Here is a 25051-nt window from a genome sequence, read left to right as displayed (position 1 = left end):
TTGTTAAGTTATCAGATCTGAAGTGAACAGCACTTCATGTGAATCATATGCTTTCTGCTCTAAAGTACATACAGTGCCTTGCGAAAGTATTCGGCCCCCTTGAACTTTTCAACCTTTTGCCACATTTCAGGCTTCAAACATAAAGATATAAATTTTTTATTTTATGTGAAGAATCACCAACAAGTGGGACACAATTGTGAAGTGGAACGAAATCTATTGGATTTTTGAAACTTTTTTAACTAATAAAAAAATGAAAAGTGGGGCGTGCAAAATTATTCGGCCCCTTTACTTTCAGTGCAGCAAACTCACTCCAGAAGTTCAGCGAGGATCTCTGAATGATCCAATGTTGTCCTAAATGACTGATGGTGATAAATAGAATCCACCTGTGTGTAATCAAGTCTCTGTATAAATGCACCTGCTCTGTGATAGTCTCAAGGTTCTGTTGAAAGCGCAGAGAGCATCATGAAGACCAAGGAACACACCAGGCAGGTCCGTAATACTGTTGTGGAGAAGTTTAAAGCCGGATTTGGATACACAAAGATTTCCCAAGCTTCAAACATCCCAAGGAGCACTGTGCAAGCGATCATCTTGAAATGGAAGGAGTATCAGACCACTGCAAATCTACCAAGACCTGGCCGTCCCTCTAAACTTTCAGCTCAGACAAGGAGAAGACTGATCAGAGATGCAGCCAAGAGGCCCATGATCACTCTGGATGAACTGCAGAGAACTACAGCTGAGGTGGGAGAGTCTGTCCATAGGACAACAATCAGTCTTACACTGCACAAATCTGGCCTTTATGGAAGAGTGGCAAGAAGAAAGCCATTTCTCAAAGATATCCATAAAAAGTCTCGTCTAAAGTTTGCCACAAGCCACCTGGGAGACACCCCAAACATGTGGAAGAAGGTGCTCTGGTCAGATGAAACCAAAATCGAACTTTTTGGCCACAATGCAAAACGATATGTTTGGCGTAAAAGCAACACAGCTCATCACCCTCAACACACCATCCCCACTGTCAAACATGGTGGTGGCAGCATCATGGTTTGGGCCTGCTTTTCTTCAGCAGGGACAGGGAAGATGGTTAAAATTGAGGGGAAGATGGATGCAGCCAAATACAGGACCATTCTGGATGAAAACCTGTTGGAGTCTGCAAAAGACCTGAAACTGGGACGGAGATTTATCTTCCAACAAGACAATGATCCCAAACATACAGCAAAATCTACAAAGGAATGGTTCACAAATAAACGTATCCAGGTGTTTGAATGGCCAAGTCAAAGTCCAGACCTGAATCCAATCGAGAATCTGTGGAAAGAGCTGAAAACTGCTGTTCACAAACGCTCTCCATCCAACCTCACTGAGCCCGAGCTGTTTTGCAAGGAAGAATGGGCAAGAATTTCAGTCTCTCGATGTGCAAAACTGATAGAGACATACCCCAAGCGACTTGCAGCTGTAATCGCAGCAAAAGGTGGCTCTACAAAGTATTAACGCAAGGGGGCCGAATAATTTTGCACGCCCCACTTTTCATTTTTTTATTAGTTAAAAAAGTTTCAAAAATCCAATAGATTTCGTTCCACTTCACAATTGTGTCCCACTTGTTGGTGATTCTTCACATAAAATAAAAAATTTATATCTTTATGTTTGAAGCCTGAAATGTGGCAAAAGGTTGAAAAGTTCAAGGGGGCCGAATACTTTCGCAAGGCACTGTATGTGCTGTCCATAAGTATGGAATGTTTGGAAAGTGTATAAGCCTGCTTCCTTAAGTGATTTTCTTACTCCTAAAAAGGCCCATTTCCGCTGGGCATTTGCTGGTCTATAATTCAGGTGAAACTGTAGTCTTTGTCTGCTTTATCTGCTTTCTGACAGGGTACTGGTTGCAGAAAAGCTTAAAAATAAACACCTGGGGCATGTTGTTGCCTCCAGAAGAGTGGTCTCCGTAAATTCTGTCTGCATTTTCCATCTTCCAGTCTCACTGTTCCTATAAAGATATCTCGTTGTTTGATTGTGGAATTTTATGGGCCATTGTATGAATGTGGGTGGGTTAGAAGGATGGAGAATAAACTGAAACACCATGTCTGACATCATATGGATTTCTTCTGACACATTAACCAAAACAACAAAGTTCAATCTTGGACTTTAAACTTGGACGTTACTAATTTGCATTTTTCCCCCTGTATATGCCAAGCCTTCATTCACTTTTACTTTTCAATAGTTCGTGATTTATTGTACCACTTTCACAGTAGATTTTTTACCATTTTTTACCACGATTGCTGTGAGCGTTACTATGTTTTATCATTTTTCTACAATTAATGTCCCTAAACAAGGTGATACTTTTTTCTCAGATACGTTCTAGCTCTTTCCTTCCTATACTTTAGAAAAACCTGGTGGGATTTCATCATACTCAGGCAATTAAAATCCAAAGCCAGCAGTCAGCTTAATTCTATTTAACTGAAGCACCTGGGCTCAGTAAGAGTGAATCTGTCTTGTGATAAGAATTATTTTCATTAATTTATTGCATTTTCATGATCACTAGTTATTTCACGTCACCTTTCATTCAATGTCAGTGAAAACCTGTGGGTCTTTGTTGTGAACAATGCAATGAAAAAGCTCGAAAACCTTGAGAGCTTTGTGAAGTTATGTACTATACCTTTGTAAGCTCCGAAGAGAATGCCAAAAAATTAAAGTAAGCTTCCATTCAGACTTTTTGTTGTCTGAGACACCCGCTGAATAGGTTTTTTTACAAAAGTCCAAAATTAATTTCCATTATTGTTTTCTTTTACAGCCACAAGCAACATTTCATTGGAATGCAGCTTTCTGTCCAGGGAGTAATTAAATTAAGATTACATGTGATTGTGGCAGACTTGGCACTTTTCAAATGGCTGTGGAGACTTTCACTTCATTCTAAAAATACATGTCCATCTTCTGGGCTTGGAATTCTAGTTGTTGACTCATTTCCTGAAGACTGTCTGGGAAGCTCAGTAGTTTGTAAAATTCTGCTGAAGCTCAGACATCAAAGTACTGTATACTATTACTAACTTCTGTAAAATAGGTTTACAAGGTGATGTAAGGCTCTCTGGGTACTGGATCAAATGTCTCAACGCCCGTGGTATTAAGTTTTACTTGAATGGGTGACAGCATTTGATTCTGACTGATTGTGACATTATTGTGTAATGTACAGTACATATCATAACCACAGTAAATATAAAATTTGCAAAATAAACTGTATTTCCCCCCCCCTGTGCTTAATATCTGTTTGAATTTTTTGTTGATCTGTTGTTTCTGAGTAGTTAATCCACTGACTCCAGCATTTCTGTGCTTAACATAACTTTCCTCCCTCCTGGAGTGAGATGGCAGCTGCAGGCAGGCTGTGGTCATTTTGTTTGTGTAACATGTCTCGTGCACTGAACCAGTCACAGAAGTGACGTGACCTCCCTCTGAAGTCTAGACAGTGTAAAATTCTACTACAGCAGAGGACCTGGTCTTTTGGTGTGGTGGAGTTATCTGCTGTCTAGAGAGTGCATGCTGGGAGCCCCCGAGTGACCAAGATCAAATTACGATAGGGGCAGGGAGAGCTGCATCTGTCACGTTTGAGTCTGTATATTTTTAACTTCTGGTCAAGTGAAATCACATTCAAAGATGATGCAATTAAAACAGCCCATTACTGTCAAATTAGGGATTGAACCAATGCACTGTAAATCTTATTGTCCAATAAAAAGAAATGTCATAATATAATGGCAATAAGGCCACTGCCTTAAATCTATTTGGACTTGGGTTTAATCCCGGATTAGTTCACATTCTGGGTGGAGTTCTCTCCAAGTTCCATTGATTTTCTCTGGGTGCTTAGTTTCCTCCCTTAGTCCAAAGGATGTTTTATTTGGATGAATTGGCATCTCCAAACCCTCCCCACACACTGTACTGTATGTGTTTATGTTTGCCTTCTGATGGACTATCTTCCTGGCCAGGGCATAGTCCTGTCTTGTGCTTTCTGCCTGCCCAATTGGGGTCCAGCTCACCATGACCAAGGGATAAAGTAGTTACTGAAGGAGGATGGGTGGTATAAATATATAAATAAATTAAAGGGAGCTTTTGGGACTAAGGATATCTGTTGAGTACCACTCTGGAACTCCTTTAAACCTCTTATTCTTCACCAGCTTCTGCAGAGTGACATTAAATGAGTTGTTCATTTTAATAATATATATATATTATATATAGTACACTGTATATATCAAAAGAAACACTAGAGAGGAAGCTAGTCACCTTACAGAGCCCGTTTGGTTTCGAGCAGCTGCTTGATCTGAGGATCTCATCCAGCTGCATCTTGAAGATGCCATGGTATCGGCTTCTTTGGAGACAGTAGTGCAATGTTGTGGAGAGTCATAAGTGCCATATTGTGGAAGTGCCTTACAGCAGATGATAATCTCACTGCCCTTCATTAAATTGACAGGATTTTGAGATCTGTGCTTCATGTGTTGGTACAGCAATAGCAACATTAACGTTGTTCAGCGTGATAATGCTCATCCTCAGCCAGCTGCCAGGGTGATCTGCTCAGCAGACTGAACGTTCCTTTGACCTGTGTTCACTCTGTCTTCCAGCCCATCCCAAACTGCCTGCATACGGCTTATTCTAATGCTGGATATACAGTTATTGATCATTTCTGAAAGTGTCACGTTATATGTGACTTGTTTTCACTTAAAATTAATCAGAATCAAATGACCTAATGATGTCACATCTAGTGCTCATTTTAGGAAATAGAACCGTTTTTCAATCCTGTTTATTTTATCCTAGATTATACGTTTATATTAGATATAATTTTATTTAAATATAATTTACCTCAGATAATCATAATTTTAGCAATAACAGTAAACAATCAAAATTTTCATTGGAAAGTCCTTTGGACATTAATATGTGTTGTACATTTAACAATAAGAAATTTCTAGAAATCCTTTTCTTAAAGGGGAACTGCAATACAAATACAAAATACTATCAGGGTTAATTTAAAATAAAAAAGAAATGACTACTATTTCAGTAGCTCATTATAGAATTTTGGTTTTGTATATTGAAAGTAAAAGTGAGTGAAAAGTCGAGCAATTGAAAATATCCAAGATTTTTGGATAGTAATATATAGTATATGCTCCCAATTTCTAAGTCCACAAAAATTCACTTTAACTCCTGGAGAATCAATCATAACCATGAACACTTTATGTCAGGAACAAGATACATAGCAAATCAAGAGGAAACAAAATCACTGTGCTTGGATTTCAGGCTCTTTTAACTCAGTACAGTGGAGCCAGAGAGCAGAAGTGTTTTGTTATTGACAAGGGCACCAACGAAAAGTGAAGGCAGCTTCATTCCCCAGTAAAGTCCTGACATCTAGTGGTCAGTTGGCAGTACATTACCTCCCCTCCTCCCTGAGTGTCAAAGCAGATTTTTGTGGTGTTTTTGTTTTTTGGTTTCTCGATACAAACATAAAACTGCAGGTTAGGAATGGGAAAAGGGAATAAGAAACACATCTATTATTAGGTAAAACACAACTGGGAATTAATGAAAAGTATGTCATGACAGAAACAAACAAACAAGCATTTTGCTTATGTCGGCACCAAATGCAGGTACCCGATTTTGGGAAATGTAATTATTTTTCCTGATTAGTATTCCCCTTGTGCTGGTATAAGGGTTGAATGGGTGAACTGGAAATCTGAGAGTTAGAAAGAAACAAATAGCGTTTCTATTGTTTTTTCAGATCAAATCAAGGATAGTTCTTTCACAGCATCAGCTTGTATGACCCCAACTATTACTTTTATTCTGCGATCCTGTATGGTGACCAATTTCACGGAATGCCTGTCAAAGCTATTTGTTTACAGCACAAATATAAAAGACACCAACAGCAGTGGCACTCCTTTAAGCTTTTTTTTTTATTACAAAGCTCTGACAAATACTTTGCTACAGGTACCAGTATAGAATGAACCAGTTTGTCTCATAATAGATACAAAGAATACAGCTATTACAAAACACCGGTTCTGTGTTCTGTTATATAACAGATAGGGGAATAAACACTACAAAAGCAGCAATTATACAACAGTAAACTATTTCACCTAGCAGTGCAATCATTTAATAGTAAGCAGCATTAAATTAACAGACATCCAACACTGTATAAAATAGCGATGTTGATAAAAGTGTTCAATACAATGTACAAAATACGATAAATGTATAAAAAGTACTAAGAATTCTATACAATACTATACACATCTGCAGTTCAGGTCACAGTCTGCACATTCTGGTGCAAAAATAAAAACTGCTGGAAATTGATTACTTAACCATACTAAATAAGAAAAAACTAAATATAATGAATAAATCACAGTGGATTGCTAAATTACAGTACATTGATATTTAAGTTAGTCCCGTATGACCACTGGGTGTTTCCTAATTGTTTCAAGTACGTTTTTATAATAAAAAGCACCTTTAAAATCAAGTACATCACTTTACTCCCTCCCTATTTCTTTACTGTAGTACCTTGAGAAATGATCCTTTGTATCTCAAGGACCAGTAAATGAATGCAACTAATAAGTTAAACAAATGTATCATTTTCAGGTTTTGTAGTTTTCACTTTTCCCATATTCAATTGTTAGGAAAGAAACTACCTTAAATTCACATTCTCAAAGCTGTATTTTTAGTAATTTTACCCAAGTAATAAACAATTTTGAAATCATCATCTCTGCAAGACATGTGCAACACAGTACTAACCACTGTGGGCCCTGAAAGGGTGATGTGGATGCCAGTACAATATTTCATGGAAATATGTCGCATTAAATAGAGACAAGTCTCAGAGAATCAGATTTTCAGTCTCTTACTTAAAGGTTGTACAGAGCTTAAGCCGTAAAATACAAAACGTGTTCCATTCATAGCTTTTCCATCCAAAATGTGTTCTGCTTTTCCTATCATCAAATAAAATTCTAACATTTCCAAAACCGGTGTGTGGGTTTTTGGGTTTTGATAAATCTGGGCTTGCTATTAAGTGAAAAAAATAACTTTCTCTATTTCACAGATATAGTTTTTTCCTGCTAAATCAGTCTCTTTAATATTTTAATATTGATATCCATATTAAAATGTTGCCAAGAGAAGCTGGAAATAACTTAAAAGGCCAACCTTTTTGAGATGCCAGATAGCAAAAAAAAAAGAGATGTTGCTCCAGTGCTCTACAGTTCAATTTGATGATTTCCTTGAGTTTGTTCACCATTTCCTACATTCCTGTCTACATTTGTCATTTGTTAATTCTGAGATTCCACCCTCCCCACACACAGATGGTTTGTGTAATCAAGATGTTTCTCATTTAAATCATTATCTCTCTCTCATCTAAACATCGGATTTAGCCAAGCAAATTAATTCTGAGTTATTTTTAAATGTGACCAAGATTCGGATTTGTGAAACTGTACAGAAGTGCAAACTGTATTTAAATCTTATTTCACATTTCAGGATTTGATAGCAGTGCTGAACTCAAAGTGCTCCATTTACCAAATATGTTTACCATTTATATTAATTTTATATAGCCTCTATATTAATTTTAACTTAAATCCAGAAACCTTCACAATGCTTCTTAAATCAAGGAAAGTGGGCTTTCTAGTGAAACTTTGCTTGCTAAAGTAAAAACACAGTGACCCTGAAAAAGTGAAATTCAAAGTTTGAATCAAAGGTTCCAAACAGTCTGCCTGAGGCAGTGGCATGTTGTCTACATATTCAACACATGCACTGCATATCTTTTTTAGCGGTCGTGCAGAAACAAAGAAAATATTGTAATTACTTTTCTCCTTTATAATTTACAATTACAGTTATTCACTCCTGGTCCTGTAGGGCATCAGTCTACGCATCAGTCTACCAGGTTTTATAGATAGCTTCAAATCCTAACGTGGTTACTCGTGAAGGATTCACACAGATCAGTTAAGTGAAGAACTGATTCGAATCAAGTCAGGGTGGAATGAAAATAAAACAACACAGCCCTCCAGGACCAGGAGTGAATATCAGTGGGCTCGATTTATCCATTGACCACTGGGGGCAGCAGAAATCATCAAAGAGAACCTCAAAACAGCACATGCAGTAATATTTTTTCTTTTTGTCAAGTTTTTTAAAGCCAGAATTCACCTACCCTTACATTTAAGCTTTACCAAACATCTTGATGACCTCGTAAAGTTCAACGTTCTAAACAATTACTTTAAATATGAAGTTCTGTCAAACACATTTGGTGATTGAATTCATTTCCTTCAAAGTTGTTAAAATGCTCAAGTGTATGGATGATTAATATACATTTACATTTTAACTGAAACACAGGCATCAATCCATATTGACTGACATAAATAAAGTTCATGTGCACATCAAAAATGTAACAGAGGCACAATGAGATACTCACTGAGCTTCTGTACTGTACATGAGAAAATAGGCTCCCGTGTGCTTGACAAGTCTCGATCCAAACGATTCCTGAATTAGTGCTTAACACTTTCTCTTTCAGTGTATGAAGGGGAGGTTTGTATTCCTCTGGTTGAACATGTAGATCTTTGATACTGGAAACTTACATCCCAGTCAACATAAAAACAAACAGAAATCTAAATCTATTCCCACAAAAGGGAGACAAAACCACATGAGCTGTAAGAATATACCAGAGAAACACTATTATTGTTTTGGCATTACTCAATAACTGGGTTTTACAAAAACCTGAGCAGCTAAAGAATGGATTAATCAAAAAGGTTTTACCAAAAGATCATTACTGTACCACTTAATGTACTTATAAAATATGTACAAAAACTCCTCTTAATGCTTCATTAAACCTGTGAAGCACCTCTAGTAAAAAGATTTAAATATGATTGTTGAGGGAAATCAGAATTGTTGCATTCCTGAGTTTTTTTTAGAACAATGTCTTTGTTAGTTTCATGTTAGCACAGCTAACTGCCATTATTTTTGAAAGAATACAACAAATGCACCATAAAATGACTGCTTTCAGCACAGCAATTACTTTACAAGTTCTAAATGAACAGCCAACCTTGTCATGGCAAGAGTTTTCTCCCAAAAGTCTCTTTGAAAATCCAAACAAAGGTCCTGTTATAGCTATAACCTTGAAATATTGATTTGTGGAGGCTACATGGTACATCTCTATCCACTGAAGCTGTCACTTGGCCATGCTGTTGCCAATATCCAGCCTCCTCTGAACTGAGCTGCCAGCTCGGGTCCGCCCTCTCTCGCCTCGTTTCCGGGCAACGGAGGAAAGAGTTGAGCCAGTCGTGCCTGGCGTCTGGAAGAAAGCCTTGAGGTAGGCCATATGCGTCTCTTTTGGAGTCAGTGGTGTTTGTGGCTGCAGAGAGAAAAGATAAAAATCTGAGGCCTGAAACCCACCAAAGGAACTGAAGGAGTCTCATGTTTCTTCCGAATGAAAAGCCTTGAGAATGTGCAAAAAGACACGAGCAACCGCCTGTGCCCCAACACATTTTTGTTGTTGGAAATTTCCTGCCAAAGAAAGGTCAATTAAAATGCAGTGGGTCCTAAGATATGGCTAGCGGTCGTACACTCCAGCCTACGTGGGGGATCCATAAAATAAAATTGTTGGTATGATGACAGTTAATGAAATATGGAATCAAAATAATTGGTTCATACATACGTTACCCACATCCATAAAGGAAAAAAGGAACTGAACATTAGTCTACTTTTTTGTATTACCGTATACACTTTTTTTTCAGACAACTGAAGTATAAGTAGCACGTAGATTAATAAAAACTACAAGGTGAAGGAATGATACGTGCTAATCACCCAAAAAGAAAATAAATAAATGGCACTCTGCGGATGGAAAGGCAAGGAGAGAAGTCCATCATATTGGGCTGGAATTTGACAGAGAAAATATTACTTCAGCTCAGGGGAATGACCAATGAAAGGCAAATGAAAAAAAAAAGCAGAATGGAAGGGTACAGTAGATATTTAACATTGCAGGCTGTGCTCACTGGGGTCTGAAAACTGATAACATGGCAGGATCTTTTGACTTCGTTAAGCTGCAACTGGTCTGTTTCCAAACATTTATATTGTCTCTGTGCCTAGAACAAATGTACAGGACAGAAAACCATTTCATGCAGCACATAAAAGAGAAATGGCATCCGGCTCTTCACAGTAAGTCTCTCCACAGCTCTCAGAGGAACAGTTAGCGTTTGGAGGAGAAAGATGCCGCCAGTGCAAAACTACCATAAAAAAGCTCTTAATGGTCTCTATGATCATGGAAGCTTCACTTAAGTGACGCAGGAAATACGTTCAAGACAGACTCGTGAGCTGCTAAATCAGGCTGAACAGCTAAAAGAAGGCTGACGACCTACAATAAGGAAACTTCATTACAGGCTACAGAAGAGGCTTATTAACTCTATTGATTGTTTCTCGACCATGATTTCTCATTTAAATCAATACTCAGTCACTCACCTTATCTTAACTTCAGTGTCCTAATGTGATCATTTTCCTGTTTTGAATTTGACATCTCAAAGCCAGCTTTACCTCATTAGGAACCCAATGCTGCCCTATAACCATAGACAGTTCTGCGTCATCACGGTCATTTCCTCTCCCAAAGCCAACTTGTCATCAAGTTTCAGTGGAAAAGGTTATGGCAGCACCCTAATGCTAAGCCACGTCCGCTGTAATAACTGTAAATGGTGTGGTCTTTTGGGACGCACAGGCACCAGTTCTCACTGATTTGTTTCATTCTGTATTTCTGCTGTTGTTAGTACTAATCAACTACAGAAGAAAACACCCAAGGTTGGTTTTGCATTATTCTTCATTTGACCTCCTATTCACCTCCTTTTCTATGTCCTGACCTAAACCACAGCTCTTCCTCCTCAGACTCAAAAACAAAATGAAAGGGGCGGGATGCAACATGTCTGGTAGTTAATTCACATCTCTACCCTCGCTACGTCCTTTTCGATAAATGAAACTAAGCCACTGAGCAAGTTCTAGAAACATTTCTATCAACCTAATCACAGCAAGCTCCCTCGTGCACTCGGACAGCGCTCTCTGAGGAACACAAAAGCTAATGGTCTAACAGCCTGCACAGGGAGATCAAACAAGGCAATCTGGCGCTGTCAGAACAAGTCTGTTTTCTGAGCTGTCGGAAAGAGTCTGTCTTCTGAGCTGCCTGAAAGAGTATGTTGAAGTTTCATCTTAGCTTGTTGCCTTGTTAAAAGTAGACTTCGGCTCTTTTTTGTGTTTGCATAGGGGAAGTAGAATTGGAGCGAAATGTTACAGAGGGTGAATTGGAAGGATATAATCTACCTGGTTTACGTGAGGCTGAAGGTTTGGCATGGCTGACAGCTGGCCAGGCCCGGCAGGGGAGTCCACGCTCACGGTGCTGACAGGCCTTGGCTGCTCCGGACTGGAGCGGCCGGATGGGGGGACCTGGCCTTCCTGTGGGGGGGAGTATGCTGAGCTGCTGGGCACAGGAACAGACGTCGGTCCGACCACGAACCGCGCAGGGGACACCATCGCTGGCACGTTGAAACTGACCGGGCCCTTGTTGTGCATGTGAGTGCCTGCCCCCGCCGGGAGGCTGTTGGCCACGAGAGAGTAGGGGGGCAGCGTGGAGGAAGGCACAACAACATATGGCAAAGCCAGGGTGGGCAACCCGTTCGGAGACAGAGCCAGGCCACCGGAGCTGGGTCCAGCAGAAAGGAGGAAGTTCAAGCCATTCAGACCTGGAAGAAATGTGCACACGAGGTGAAATCTTTGAAACGGTTTGTTATCAGTTGCCAATACTATATCACGAGGTCGCTGCCCACAGACAATGCGCACAGCATTAGATCTGGAGACTTAAAATGCTCAAATATCCACTACTTAAAACATGACTTAGGAAACAATGGCTTCTTCAACTAGGAAAATAATATGTATTTCCGGTTGGCTTCCTGTTTGAATACACTTCCATCCACTTACTGGTGGGTATTTACTGCCATGTCAAAACAATGCCTCACATTGGTACAAAAAGATGGACACAGCAGCACTTCCTCACAAGATTTAATTGTTTCAGATGGTCTGTTCTTGCTACACTTTTCATATGGCAGGGCTCCGAGCTCACCTGCTGAGTTGGGCACATAGAGGTAGTGCGAGTGAGGGGCGAAATCGAGGGGATTGTGCTTCCCAGCCTCCCCTGCTTCGCTTGGGGGGCTCTGAGGGGGTCCTGGCTGTGTCTCTTCTGTGCGCAGAGAGCACCACTGTCCCTCCTGGGGCTGCACGCTGGGCACCGCCTTCAGGTCGCCTTCCTTCAAGGAGCTCTTTGACACCTGGGCATTTCCTCTCAAGCTCTTCTGGGGACAACATAGAAATGTGTGATTCTGTAGCTGTTGAAATTATGCTATGGCATTTAACCAAAGAGCAAAAGAATGATAATTATATGTGGGAACAGGCAGAATTGACCCTTAATGGCAGAACAAAAGATTTAGAACTTAAAAGTTCAGCCCTGCAGTTAAAATTCCTTAATTCAAATTTCTCAGTGCTTTTCTTCTATAACTGCATGCTACATTGCTCAAGAATCACTCACATTTGTTGATTGTCTAAATCATAACTATTATGTACTAATCAAGTCACACATTAACCTTCCGAAGAACAGTTTTAAAATAAAATGCATGCATCATTTACGAATATCATTACTGTAACATGTCTTTAATGCAGATCTACACATCATTTTTGAAGACTGCTCCTGTCGCCGGTTGTATGAAGAATCTATTCAGGAATTCCTCATCTGTAAACATTACCTAAATGTATTCCAAACATTTGAACAAATAAAAGTGGTATGACAAATCATGTCAGTTTCCCAAAAGTGATGTATTTGACAAATTTAATTGCCTTTATTAATTACCAGGCCTCATTAATTCCCAAACTGGCATAATTACAATTGGAATTACTTGCTTTAAATCACCAATCTTAAAACAGTTCATATTTTAATATAATGGCTCTTTTCCTGATATTAATGACATTCTCAGATCACAAGAGTAAAGCTTCTGAAATATGTAATAATCCAGAAGACAATGAAATAATTCTTTGCATTAATACTGAAGACTCCATCTCCTAAGTGTTTTTAAATGGGAGGAAATCAATCAGTTTAATCTTACCAAAGCAATAAAGAAGAAAAAATCTTTTCCTGTCATACTACATTATTAAGTAATAACCCTAATATCCCTGCTTATTCTTCAGAACTATGTCTTTTATCATCAAGTAGAAGCTATATACCAGGATGATCTAGTAAAGACACGGCGAGGCTGATGTCCTTCATGATGACAGCTTCACAAAAAAAGCTGATTTCTTCTTTTTTTCCTTTCTATAAATACATTCTTTGTGTCTTGTGTAAGTAACTTCTGTGTTCCTATCTTTTAACTATTTTTCACAACAAAAACATAGAATTCCAAATGTAGAATTTGTGTTGAAATGGAGCTGCAGCAAAGCTCTATTCTCCACAACCCTGAATAAATCTGGCACTAAATTAATTTAGGTGTCCTTTGAACAGCAAGGTGAGTTTGGTTAAGGTCATTGTTTGGTTGCTGTTATTGTCTGTTCTTGGGGATGTCTTGATGAATATTTTTACCAGGGAAAGGGAACTCACCTCACTGAAGGCCTCTGCTCTGGAAAATGACAAATTGCCCCTTTTGGCCAATGGGCCCTCATCTTCAGAAAGCCGTTTCCTCCCCATGCTGAGGGGCTGAGAACTGTTGCTGGCAACAGGTGACCTCTGACCTTCACTAGCTGTCCGATTGCGGTCCACCTCCTCCGAGACACCATTCCCATAAAGCATGACCAGTGGCGCTGGGGGCATGTTTTGGAAATACACCAGGGAATTCTGGGACTGGGGTTCTCTCTCGTCCCTGGGGGTCGCTGAGGACAATGACAGGACCGGTTGGCATCCCTGGGCAGTGCTTGGAAAGAAACGAGGCAACAGCAGCTCAGGGTGTGGCAGAGGGAAGGCCGACTGGGCATGAGGCTTTGGAAGAGATCCATACTGCGAATCCACAGCAATGGGAATGACCATCTGGCTGAAGGCAGGACGATGAGATGCAGAGCTGTTCTGAGGACTTGAGGCTTTTGATTCTCCATAGTGTTGGGTTCTAGAAAAAAAAACAGAGCAGCCCAGATTGGTAATATCTTTTTATCTTGCATCCGCAGTTGTACTTCAAAAATACTATATGATTAATAGCTTAAGTTTCTTTAAACCTTATGAAGAAATGTATGAAGCTGTATGAAGAAACAGATGTACTAGGCCCAAAGTCAATTAAATTAACTGAACAATACTGGAGCATTTTAAATATTTTCTGCAAATTTCCAATACTCACTTTAGATTCTCTCCAAACTGCAGTTTACAAACAGCTGCCCTTTTTTGTGAATAGTCCACTGGCTCAGGAGTCAAGGCTGAGTAAGAAGCAAAGAGAATGAAAGAAAAAAATCAGCTTGCAATACAATCTACATGTGCAAAATAAATTCTGTTTGTGGTGTTAGCAGAGAGAAGGATGATAGAAATCTTGGGCACCAATTGTATTTAAATCCCTGATAACAGTGATTGCTGCTGGCATCCCATAGGCCCTGATTCTAATGAATTATTCTCACACTAATAAAGGACTGTGCTAAAATAGCTGATTACAGATAGATTTCCTTAAAGTTATTTTCCTGACCAACATGCTTCTGTTTAAAGACGGTTACACTTTTAGATTTCACAAACAGGCAGTGGTGCATTTATCATTTATCCTAAATCCTTTCATTTTTTTTTAAATTATCATTGTTGTCCAAGGACATAAGGGACATAAGACTAGTTTCAGTTTAAGTGGTTAATTTTATTCTCCGATTGCTCAAGGACGTGTGTTTCAGCTTGATCAAACTTCACAAAATTCTCAAAAACCCTAACACAAAAGATAATAATAGTGTCAGTGCTGACAGTGGTAAATTGTCTCTGATGGTACTTTGCTGACTAGTGCAGTACTCAGAGATACTGGTTTGTCAAAGAAGAAAACATGAATTTTCATAAATAATAATGACTCTGCCCTGAAACTGACATTAAAAGATATCAGTGTAATTAGGAAACTGCTCCCCTAGTTCATAGTGATGGCTGTTGTAATTCCTTGGGGTTAAGGTATCAAAGCTTTGTGTCAAACTGGACTGAGAAGAGGGGCACCTGCAACTAATTATATAAACTAAAAACATGTTAATAAAAATGTATTAGTCAAGTCCATATCAGTACACATCCGTATTTTGACTCTGCTCTACAGTGAGTTTCCAAAAAAAGTTTTCTGATTCACTCTTTCTATCTATGAGCTACTATTATTGGCACAATCATATTTATCATTGCCAGCCACCACTTCCTCCTTTATACATTTCATAACCTTTTAATTTGATGATTTTACACTTCACATTCTTAAAAGCTAGGCCTTCATTTTAAAGTTTCCGATTTAATTTATGAAACTGGAGACCAAGACGAGCCCAGTGGAAATGTCAACTTGTTTTATGTTTATTGAATACCAAACAAAAGCAGGCCAACAAAATGCCAGATGATACCACTTGATATCAAATTAAGTGGTTTTGGTGGGTTTTTTTTTTTTACAACAAAATAAAAAAACCAAAGACATAACAAATGTTTCATTGTTAGTCCATGCTACAGCATTTTTTTATTTTAGATTTCTGTGAGCAACTCTGGCTTGGAACAGAACTTGGAAGCTGTCTCACCCATCACAGGTAACTAACCCACTGTCTGATGGCAGGTCTCCTCTGAACAGAAAGAAGATGCCTCTGGGAAACAGAAGGCTGCCCTCCAGCACTTGGGGCTGCAGTGCGTGACTGGCATGTGAAGTGAACTTCGTTGTGGGCCTCCGAAAGCTAATGATGTTACCATTCTGTTCCCTCTGTGGGCTGCTGGGCGCGGAGCTGATCTTTCGCTGCTGGCTCCTGGAGGCAGGCACGCTGCTGAAGGAAGCATGTCGTGTCAGTCTCTGCTTCCCGGGGCCGGTTAGCGCAGGCTGGGATGTCAGCAGCTCTGGGCGGACGGATGGTAAAGCTTCTGCCACAGCCACCACTTCCGCATCTCCTGCAATCGTAAAAATAAACGATTCCACGTGACGCCCCAAGATCGGTGGGAGAGCATACCGACAAAGAGACTACGCCCACGGAATATTTTCTTTTATAATCAATGGGCAAAATGCATGCCTAATTAATGTATTATTCCATTTAGAAATGGTGAATGTGTAATCATAAAACAAACCAATCTGGTAAGTTTAAGGGGCCATGAGCCACAAATCTGGAAATCCAAATGAAATATCAGAGGTGAGGAAGGTATGATGGGCCTTGAACCGTGTCAGGGACCTACAACAAAAGCAGTGAGACAGAACTTGAAATTTCTGGTACTTACCACTGGATGTCCTGAATTCTGTGGGACCAATCCATTTAAAAGCTGGTTTCCTTCCTCTTTCTTCTTTCACATGAACCTTTTTAATGAGGCCCAGGCTCGTTAATACATTAGCGATGTCATATAACCGACGGACCTTAGCTGCAAACACAGGGGTGAGATGGTCAAATATAAATGCAAGTGTCGTGAATGATCATTTTGTGTTATTCTTAATTTCTACAGAACAGGCCTTGCTTTAGTATTCTCTCAACATGCTCAGCTCTCCTGTGTCAAACATCGAAAAATAGCTTCCAGAAATACCTGCCTATAGGAAATTAGTATGAGGAGACAATTAAGAAGTGCAAAGCCAAACAGCCCTCCAAAAACTATCACTTTTTGGGTAGGTTTTGAAATTTGTAATAAACAGGGACAATAAAGAGTGAAATCTACAGATTTGTTCAAGGAAAAAAAAAAGATATCCAACTGTGATATTAAAAATAGAGGAGTTAATAATAGGTATTTATATACTGCCCACATTCACTTCTCATACTCAGTCTTGAACCTGCTTATCAGGAACAGGAATAGTAGGCAGGGTAGAAATTTAGACATGAACAGCAGAGGGCCATGTGCATTATATAATAAGACACAGTCCTATGTTGAGAAATAAATAGGTCGATAGGAAAACTAAGGTTCTTTGGGTTCTGAAACTTGACCCAAAAATGGTTTATTAGCCTATTTTTTGAAACTATTTTAAACTTTGATGGGTTGGGGAGCTTTAAGTGATAAAAAAAGAACCACGTGTGCCCCCCGAGTTGCTCAACTGGTAAATGGCACATGCCCATGTGGAAGCAGAGCTCTGCAAAACCAGGCATCGCAGGTCTGAGCCTGGGATTTGGCACCAGCCCAGGAGGTTTGGAGTCTCTTGACTCTTGGCAAACATACGGACCCCTGCAACCTCTCAGGAACCTCCTAGGCCTCATCCAGTCTGCTTTGAAAACTCTAGTATGATGTAATAGAACCTGTGACATGTTAAAGGGCGATTGGCTTGAAGGTAGGTGGGTGGGAGGAGTCTGCCTCATTCTCCCGTGTGCAGAAGCGGGGTTTGAAACTGTGAGCAGAAATGTGAAAATCTCAGTGTCTATTCAAAAATTGGATGAGTATGACAAAAAATAATAAGTGAAAAAACAAAGAAAAATGCTTTTACTCAGCTAATTTAGATTTAATTATCCATTATCACATCTAATTCTTGGTGTTAGGAAAAGAACATCAACTTACTTTTATACTTGCTGTGGTTGGCTGCATCCTGGCTCTCTTCAATGAGGATTTTAGCTGCAACATCCAATGTAACAATCCTGGTCCTTGATACCAGGAACAGCATAACAAACTTCTGACTCATAATTCGCAAGGATTTGTCTTTTCTTCTGCTGGCTGACCCTGTAAAGACCAGTTAAACTATGATAAAGAAATATAACATGATGGAAAAGGCATTAAAAACAGGGTATGATAAATTTAGCGAGTACATAGAAGATTTTTAAAAATAGGAGTAAACAGTAAATAGGAATTAAAATGTTCATAGTGTTCAAATATCTACTGCTCCAAATTCTAGCTTTCAGACTGAGTTTTGGTGAGATGTGTAAATAAACTTTTTATTGTATTTTGTGTTTGATGTCTATATATATATATTCAGAAATATGTACTTTACAGTAAATCATAGTGAGTTGTCATGCAAAGCTTCAGCTATAGAAACCACAGCTACTAGCAGCTTTTATCTCAAAAGTCCTGAAAAACATGCTGAGTATTTTCTTAGCTAACTGTTCCAGTCAAAATGTTTTCTTATTGGAATTTACAGCACCTAGGTGATTTTAACCGCTCAAAGAAAAAAAAATCTACAATTTCCTTGCCCACACAATGTCATCTCCTGCACTGCCTCTAAAATTGTTTTTTAAATGTAATATAGTCTATGTGTATGAGTCACATACACAGCAGACACGCACTGCTATTTTTCATATCAAATAAAAATACAGAAGCAGCAAAACAGTTGCAGGGAGAAAAATGTCAAAGTTAAAGGATAATTCAAGTTCTAAATCTAATTCTGTCATGTTCAATAACACTGAGAATACATGTTCCAGTAAGCTATTAAACAGGAACTAACAAAATCAAAACATGTAATTTTATTAAAAAAAAACAACATTTTGAAAGGAAAACTGGTTTAAAAGCTTTAAATGAAGTTCAATGAAGATCAGCCTCAATAATTCTTGGCCTTAAAGGCATTGTAACACACAGTATAGTGAAAAGACCTGAATTCCTTTCATGCTGAACAAAGGAGACTAAGAAGTCACTGATTCAAAGAATTAAAAATTCCACAAAGTACTGACATAGTCAACCCACTACACAACTCCAGTTAAATTAAAATGTTTTAAGTGCCTGGAACCAACATCCCAGCCATATCACTGCTTCAAGAAAGGGTTCAATGAGGTACTGATCAGTACAAAATATAATTTAGATTACAGTAACAAAATTACACAATCTGAGAATGTGCATTCCACTACCCTATATACCACATGAGCACTTCAAAAATCCTCTGCCCAGGAATTAACTTATCACAACAAAATCATGTAGCAACAGTAATGACAAATCACACCCAGGAAAAAGAAACCAAGACCAAGTTTGTAAAAACAGACATTGTGTTTCCATTGTAATACAATAAGAGGCTTGTAAGACAAAAAACAGGGTCCATATACTGACCTATCAATTGTAGGCCTTACAAGCCTAGAGGGCTCTGAGCAGAACTAAGCTACACAGTAATGTACTGAGCAGTGTACTGTATATAAAATTAACACTTTTCATTAAACAGAGCAGATTCTCCAGTAAATGAAAGCATTCTTCACTTTCAAACTGATTTAAGGTGTTAAGAGAATGCTGATGGTTTATTTAATTTCACTCAGCCAGAGTGAATTATTGGAGTAAAAAAATCTCTATTGATTAAAGCCACCAGGTTTGATTAATGAATCACTCCATCTTACAGCTATTAGCCCCTTAGCAACAGGGTAATTGTATGAAACTTTTAACAAAACCATATTTTTGCAGTTATTAACGGACAAACCGATTTTAGATGACCTTTCTGTAGTAAAGTGTGAAAAATATGTAAACCCTGTTTTAGGATGTGCAACATTGCCCTCTATTAATCCATGAAAGAGGCAAAGTGATCTTGGTTCACAAATTCTGTCTGGCTGATGTGCCTTACTCCTGCCCTGTAGGAAGCATCACTGAAGAGGAAGACTAAAACATTCCCCCTAAATAATGATTGCTCTTTGATTCTGTCACTGTCTCTCAGGCTGCCTGATTGAACCTGCCAGTCTTATTTCGCCTGCGTCTTGAACAGGACACAAATCTGCCATCAGGTCAGCCTCTTTTCTCCGTTAATGGGATTTGATGGGTCCTCGTGAGACGACAACAACAAAAAAGAAACCCAGAGTGACTAGCACAGTCATGTAACAAAAACGCCTCAGGGGCCAGGCCTGTTAGTGAGGTGGCAAATGAAACAAAAGTTGTGAGACATGACATGACCGGATGGCAAGCGAAGCAGAGCCTGACAGGCCTGCGGAGGAGCGGTGCTGGTGAACGCGCCGAACTCTCTTTTCCTACCACAGCCGATGTCCGAATCACTGCCGTCCTCCGAAAGCTCAGGGGCACACTTCTTGCTCTGAGGCTCGGCCGGTACCAAGTCCTTCTCGCGAATCTGTGCCATCTGCCCCTCGTAGTTCTGCTGTCGCCCCACGCTCTGCAGGGCCTCCAGGGTCTGGCGTAGGTGATGTCGCCCATGCCAGCAGTACTGGTTTTTGGCCACCCGGCTCACCAGCAGCAGAGACTCCAGGACATTCACAATGTCATAGATCCTCCTGCGTTCCACCCCTGGCGATAGGCGGGAAAACAAAAATGTTTCAATCTTCATTTTGCTCGTTTTTAAACCGTACTACTTATTAGGAGCAAGAAAGACACAAACCCAGCAAGAGACCAACAAAGCAAGCTCTCATTAGTGGCTTCTTTGTGGAAATCAAGAGCAATTAGAATTCACGGCAATAAATAATGAACTAAAACAAAAATCCAGTGAATTTCAACTGCTTTAAAGATTACAAGCCTGGTGATTAATCCACTTAAGCCACACTTAAAGCTATTCCAATAACAAAAAGGATTTATCAACACTGAATATACCTAATTTAAATTAAAAAACCTCTCCCACTTCACTCCTTCAAATTTCCTTTTTCTTTACATTTATTTTCCATCTCTGTACATTTTTGTATCATTAAAAAAAAAATCAATGGAAAAAAAGGTCTATCTTCATTTCATTTCATCCACAGGCTAATGTGTTTCCAGCTCCAATCGCCTTAAGAAATATTCTAAATAAGCTGTTACCCACAGCATATAGCCAGGACCATGATCAATAATTTGGGAGAAAACAGTAAACAGTAACAGTGAGTAAACGTAAAAAAAAAAAACAGTGAACAGTCGAAATTCTCTGTTATACTTTTTGATAGAGTCAAAAAGGAAGCCAAGAAATACTAAACCTGCCTACAATAAATTAAAATGAGGAGACAAATAAGAAGTGCACACTTAAAACACTACCTCTTTCTGAGTAGGCCAAAGCAGAAGATACACACAGATCTCTCAGTAATGTGGATGTGCTGTTGAAGCCACACTATGATGCTTCCTATGTCTTAACACGAGGCTACTGTCGCCTGTGGTTCTTAAATTTCTAGATTTATTTAAAGTGTAATGGCAAATAAAATGTAAAACTTAGTATCAGGGCAAATAAAAAGCATAAAGTGGCAACTCAATAAACATGGTGTGCATTTTAAAATATGTCCTTGAATCCTATCACATATAACAACCAGCATAATCAGACAAACGTGGTTTATGAAGAACACCCATCTTTATTGTTCAGAAAATTAAAACCTCTTCCTTAACTAAAAACATTCTTTGCAAAGCAGCTTTGTCAGGGACTCACTGCTTGAGGAAGAGGGTAGGTATCCATAGCAACAGCCTTATACTAGCATACTTCTAAACATTACATCTATAAAATGCTAAATATGGATTTACATAACCATACTTTTTTAGCAATACTAACTAATGTAAAAACTAAGAAGACATTCAGAGATACAAATGTAATAAAACTGAAACTTTGGAAAAGGTGTGGGTCAGGAAAAAAAACATAGGTATCAGTTTCACATATTTTGAAAAAAAAAACACAGGAAGGTCACCACTGTCTCCTTACCCAGACTTACAGCCACCTCATCTAAAGAAATGTTAGTCTTCTCTGCAGATAGTGGGTAATCAGGATAAAGGGCAAGGAACTTCTGACAGAGAAGGCCCAGGCTTTTCAACTTCCTGCTAGGCCTCTGTTTTTCAAAATCTTCTGGGGTGCAGTCATCAGTTATGTCAAACTGAAGATGTTAAAGGAAAGAACAGACATCAATCAATTATTCTGGTCTACTTGCTAATGAAAATACTTTTAACCCACACAATGGACAGCTGCACATACTGTAAATGCACACAGCCAGACCCACAAGAAAACACCTGAAATTGCAAGGTACTAGCTCACATTTCCCTCTTGAAATTCTTCCATTTTTAAAAACAAAAAGGCCATGTCTATCTGCTTTATATCCATGTGGGACATTCTGATGGAGTGGAATACAGGTATATCACCACAGAAAACTCAAGAAAACCTAGAAGCACTTTACAGAAATTATCTAGAGTCATCCAAGTCAGAAATTTCTGTTGTTGGGTGTAAAAGACTCAGCTGACTTCAAGGTATAGCAGTTTTCATTTCTTCTGAGCCCTTGTTGAGTTTACCTGCTTATTCAATTACACAAATACAATAGGCAGGTCAATTGAGGAACCATATGAACCCTGAACCTGAAAGCCATCAGCCCCTTTTAACAAATTCTGAATACCCTGTTCAGTTGTGACCACCATTTTGGGGTTTTGCGCTGAATTCCCAGATAGGAGGTACATGTTACCTGGTTAGAATCATCCACAACCTCCTCTGTCTCATTTTCAATGGGGCGAAAAAGGCTCTTCCTCATCTCTCTGTCCCTGATGTCGGGGCTGGCAGCACTGATGAGCATTTTCAAGTTTGCTGTTGGAGTCCAGGGCTCTGTCTGAGGGCGGTCCACAAGTTTGTTTGGAGTGCAGTGAATTCTCTCTGGGGTGTAACCTTTTCTGCTTAGCACAACTGCTGATGTTGTCTCGTCTTTAAAGGGAGTTATTTTTTTACATTCAACATATATGTTCTCCTATAAAACATAAACAAAAAACACATATATGTACAAGCACATGAACATGACACTAGTAGCTGTAAATCATATTTTCTTGTCAAACTATAATGTTTTTCAAAATGAAAACATGCGTTTTTTCACAATACACATAAAACTGAAAGATATTAAATGATTATAGTACTCTGTAAAATTATATTGTTTAATACTGTGATTTTTATTGTAATACTAATAATATTGTTTATTCCTGAGGATTATCACTAATTCGAAAAAACATAGGCACAAAAATTGTACGTTTACAGTATATATACACTGTACGTACAATTCACAATTAAAAGTAGACTCTTTCTTAGGACGTTTATTGCCTACAAATAAAAAACAGTACTCATAATAACTAACACTGGCAAAAGTTTACTAATTCTTAAGTTAATTTTCTTTAGAGAAATCATTAGTATGTGCACAAACATGGCAATTTTAAAACTATGTGTCAGTTACCTGTTCATTACATAGTTAAGAACTACGTGATGCTTTGTAACAAGAAAAAGCTTTAAGAGGATGCATTAGGAAAACTTATGAAGCTAATAAAAAAATCAAACCCACGGCGCATTACGGCTGCTATAATACCGATACCGTATTTTATAAAGGCTGATTTGGAGTAGTAATTCGTAATTATCATTATATTTAAAAAAAAGAACAGGATATGCTTGCCTTCTGCTCAATTTTGCTTTCATCTTCATTTATGATGTCCAGTTTGGTCTTTCTTGGACTCACCAGATCCTTTAAAGATAAACATTCAACTTTCTCCATCTATAAAACAAATATAATAAGGATTAAAGTTTGAGTGTGAGAGTAAAACGAAGTGCGAGATGCATAAACACGTACTTCTATAACTAGCTATCTTTCTCTACGTTTTAGATGGTTCGAAATTCTCACTTGTGTTTAAAAATATTAATAAAACTATCATATGCTTGGGTCTTCAAAGTGAAAAACACTTAACTTTCTAAAGTTGTACCAAAGATTGTGAAAAACTCATTTGGTCAGTTGATTTTGGCGCAAAGACCTCACAAATTCCGCCCTCTACTCACATTTACTGAATTGTGGATCCTGACAGCTTCCTCACAAGAGAAGTCAGTGACGCATAGCTACTCTATATAGTATATATGCACATATATAACTTTGTTTCCAAATGGTCAGTTCATAAATATTTTAATGCTCTTATTATAAAGCTACGTGTATTTTTCTTAGCAGGCGTAATTACCTACAACATCTGTATAAAAACAAACAGAAAATAAATCCAACATTAAAACCAAGGTTCTCCATAAAAATATAAATAACAGAAATACTAAACTTACATACAGTAGACACATAAAAAGCATTATTATGTATTTATATGGGAGATAACGCTTAACAGGCTAAACCTAGAGCACGGACTTGTATAACAAGTTTACTCACCTGGTCGTTTTTCAGTCCAACTCAATTAGTTTATGTGTTTCGTCTGGTCGTAAAACACTATAAATTACAACAACACCTTTTACAAATAAACCATCCCAGTTCATCAGCTGTAACCTCCCAGCCTGACCCAGTCCTAGTCCGTTCTGATGGTACTGAAAATGACATTCCTCATCACAGTTTACAACACCCGCTAAAGCTCGTTTTCTGGCGCTCTGAGAATCTCAACCCATTCCAGCCAATCGGCAGCCGGACGTGCGGAAACTTAATCGGACCGGAGCCAATCAGCGCCAGAGCGGCTGCCACGCCTCCAGGGGTCCGTGTTGGCGGGTGAGTCGGCGCGGTCGGCTGCAGAAGGAGGAGATTTGCTGGTATTTGGAGTAGAGCTGTGCTTCTCGCACCTTGGAGACCTAATTAAAAAAGTAATCACTGCGGTTTTTTGCTGTTCAGTGTAAAGACTGTGGACCTGCTGTAACATGCTGTAATTAACCTCTGTTTGAAAGAAACAGATGGAAGTGGAGCACAGGCGGATTCTGGCGCTGACCCTGCGCGGAAATTGGATTGGAAACCTAGATGTATAATTACCCACCTCCGGCTTTGATCAGGACGGTTAAAATAAAGCGATAACAGTTCTGTGACACAGCCATGAAATATTTTCAGAATTACGTTAAACTAAATGTTTAATACACTGGAGACATTTTTTTCTTTTCAAAGCTAGGTGAACGATCATTACATTTCAACTGTATGGTATTAAAACGATCATTTTGGCTGCTGCTCCCTGTATAATGGTCAGATTTCGGGATTTTTACACATTCATACTACCAATAAAATAATATTTTAAAATGTAGGTATTGCAGTTCATTTGTCTAATGGAAAAAATAGGTGTGACGTTTTTCATTTTATTCTACACAGTTGCAAAGTTTATTTGGATCACTGGTTTATAGCATCAACTCTTAAATATAAACAAGTCAAAACATAATAA

The 25051-nt window shown here is 38.8% G+C and overlaps 1 protein-coding gene across 2 annotated transcripts; it reads right to left on the bottom strand.

Moving 5' to 3' along the window:
- Window positions 1-5890: 5890 nt before the first annotated feature.
- Window positions 5891-24292, bottom strand: e2f7 (E2F transcription factor 7). Of its 2 annotated transcripts, none has more exons than XM_015352749.2 (13): window positions 24073-24292; window positions 23329-23427; window positions 22366-22641; window positions 21621-21789; window positions 19994-20260; window positions 17624-17782; window positions 16373-16510; window positions 15857-16051; window positions 14313-14388; window positions 13589-14087; window positions 12068-12296; window positions 11272-11690; window positions 5891-9325 (listed from the first exon to the last, which is right to left on the bottom strand). In XM_015352749.2, exons 2-13 carry the CDS (start codon window positions 23425-23427, stop codon window positions 9143-9145), a joined length of 2709 nt encoding a protein of 902 aa, XP_015208235.2. In that variant the 5' UTR covers window positions 24073-24292; the 3' UTR covers window positions 5891-9142. The 2 variants fall into 2 exon arrangements, with proteins under 2 accessions (XP_015208235.2, XP_015208237.2); XM_015352751.2 differs by having other exon boundaries at window positions 12068-12293.
- Window positions 24293-25051: the final 759 nt, after the last annotated feature.

This window comes from Lepisosteus oculatus, chromosome 7 (genome assembly GCF_040954835.1).
Source record: "Lepisosteus oculatus isolate fLepOcu1 chromosome 7, fLepOcu1.hap2, whole genome shotgun sequence".
NCBI classification, from domain to species: Eukaryota; Metazoa; Chordata; class Actinopteri; order Semionotiformes; family Lepisosteidae; genus Lepisosteus; species Lepisosteus oculatus.
This window is presented reverse-complemented; position numbering and strand designations above follow the sequence as displayed.

Coding starts and splice junctions, on each gene's coding strand:
- e2f7 (XM_015352749.2), bottom strand. CDS start 23,427: ATGGAGAAAGTTGAATGTTTATCTTTAAAGGATCTGGTGAGTCCAAGA. Junction 21,790..22,365: donor TTGTGGATGATTCTAACCAG/GTAACATGTACC, acceptor TAACATCTTCAG/TTTGACATAACTGATGACTG. Junction 14,088..14,312: donor CAGTTTGGAGAGAATCTAAA/GTGAGTATTGGA, acceptor TTTTTTTTCTAG/AACCCAACACTATGGAGAAT.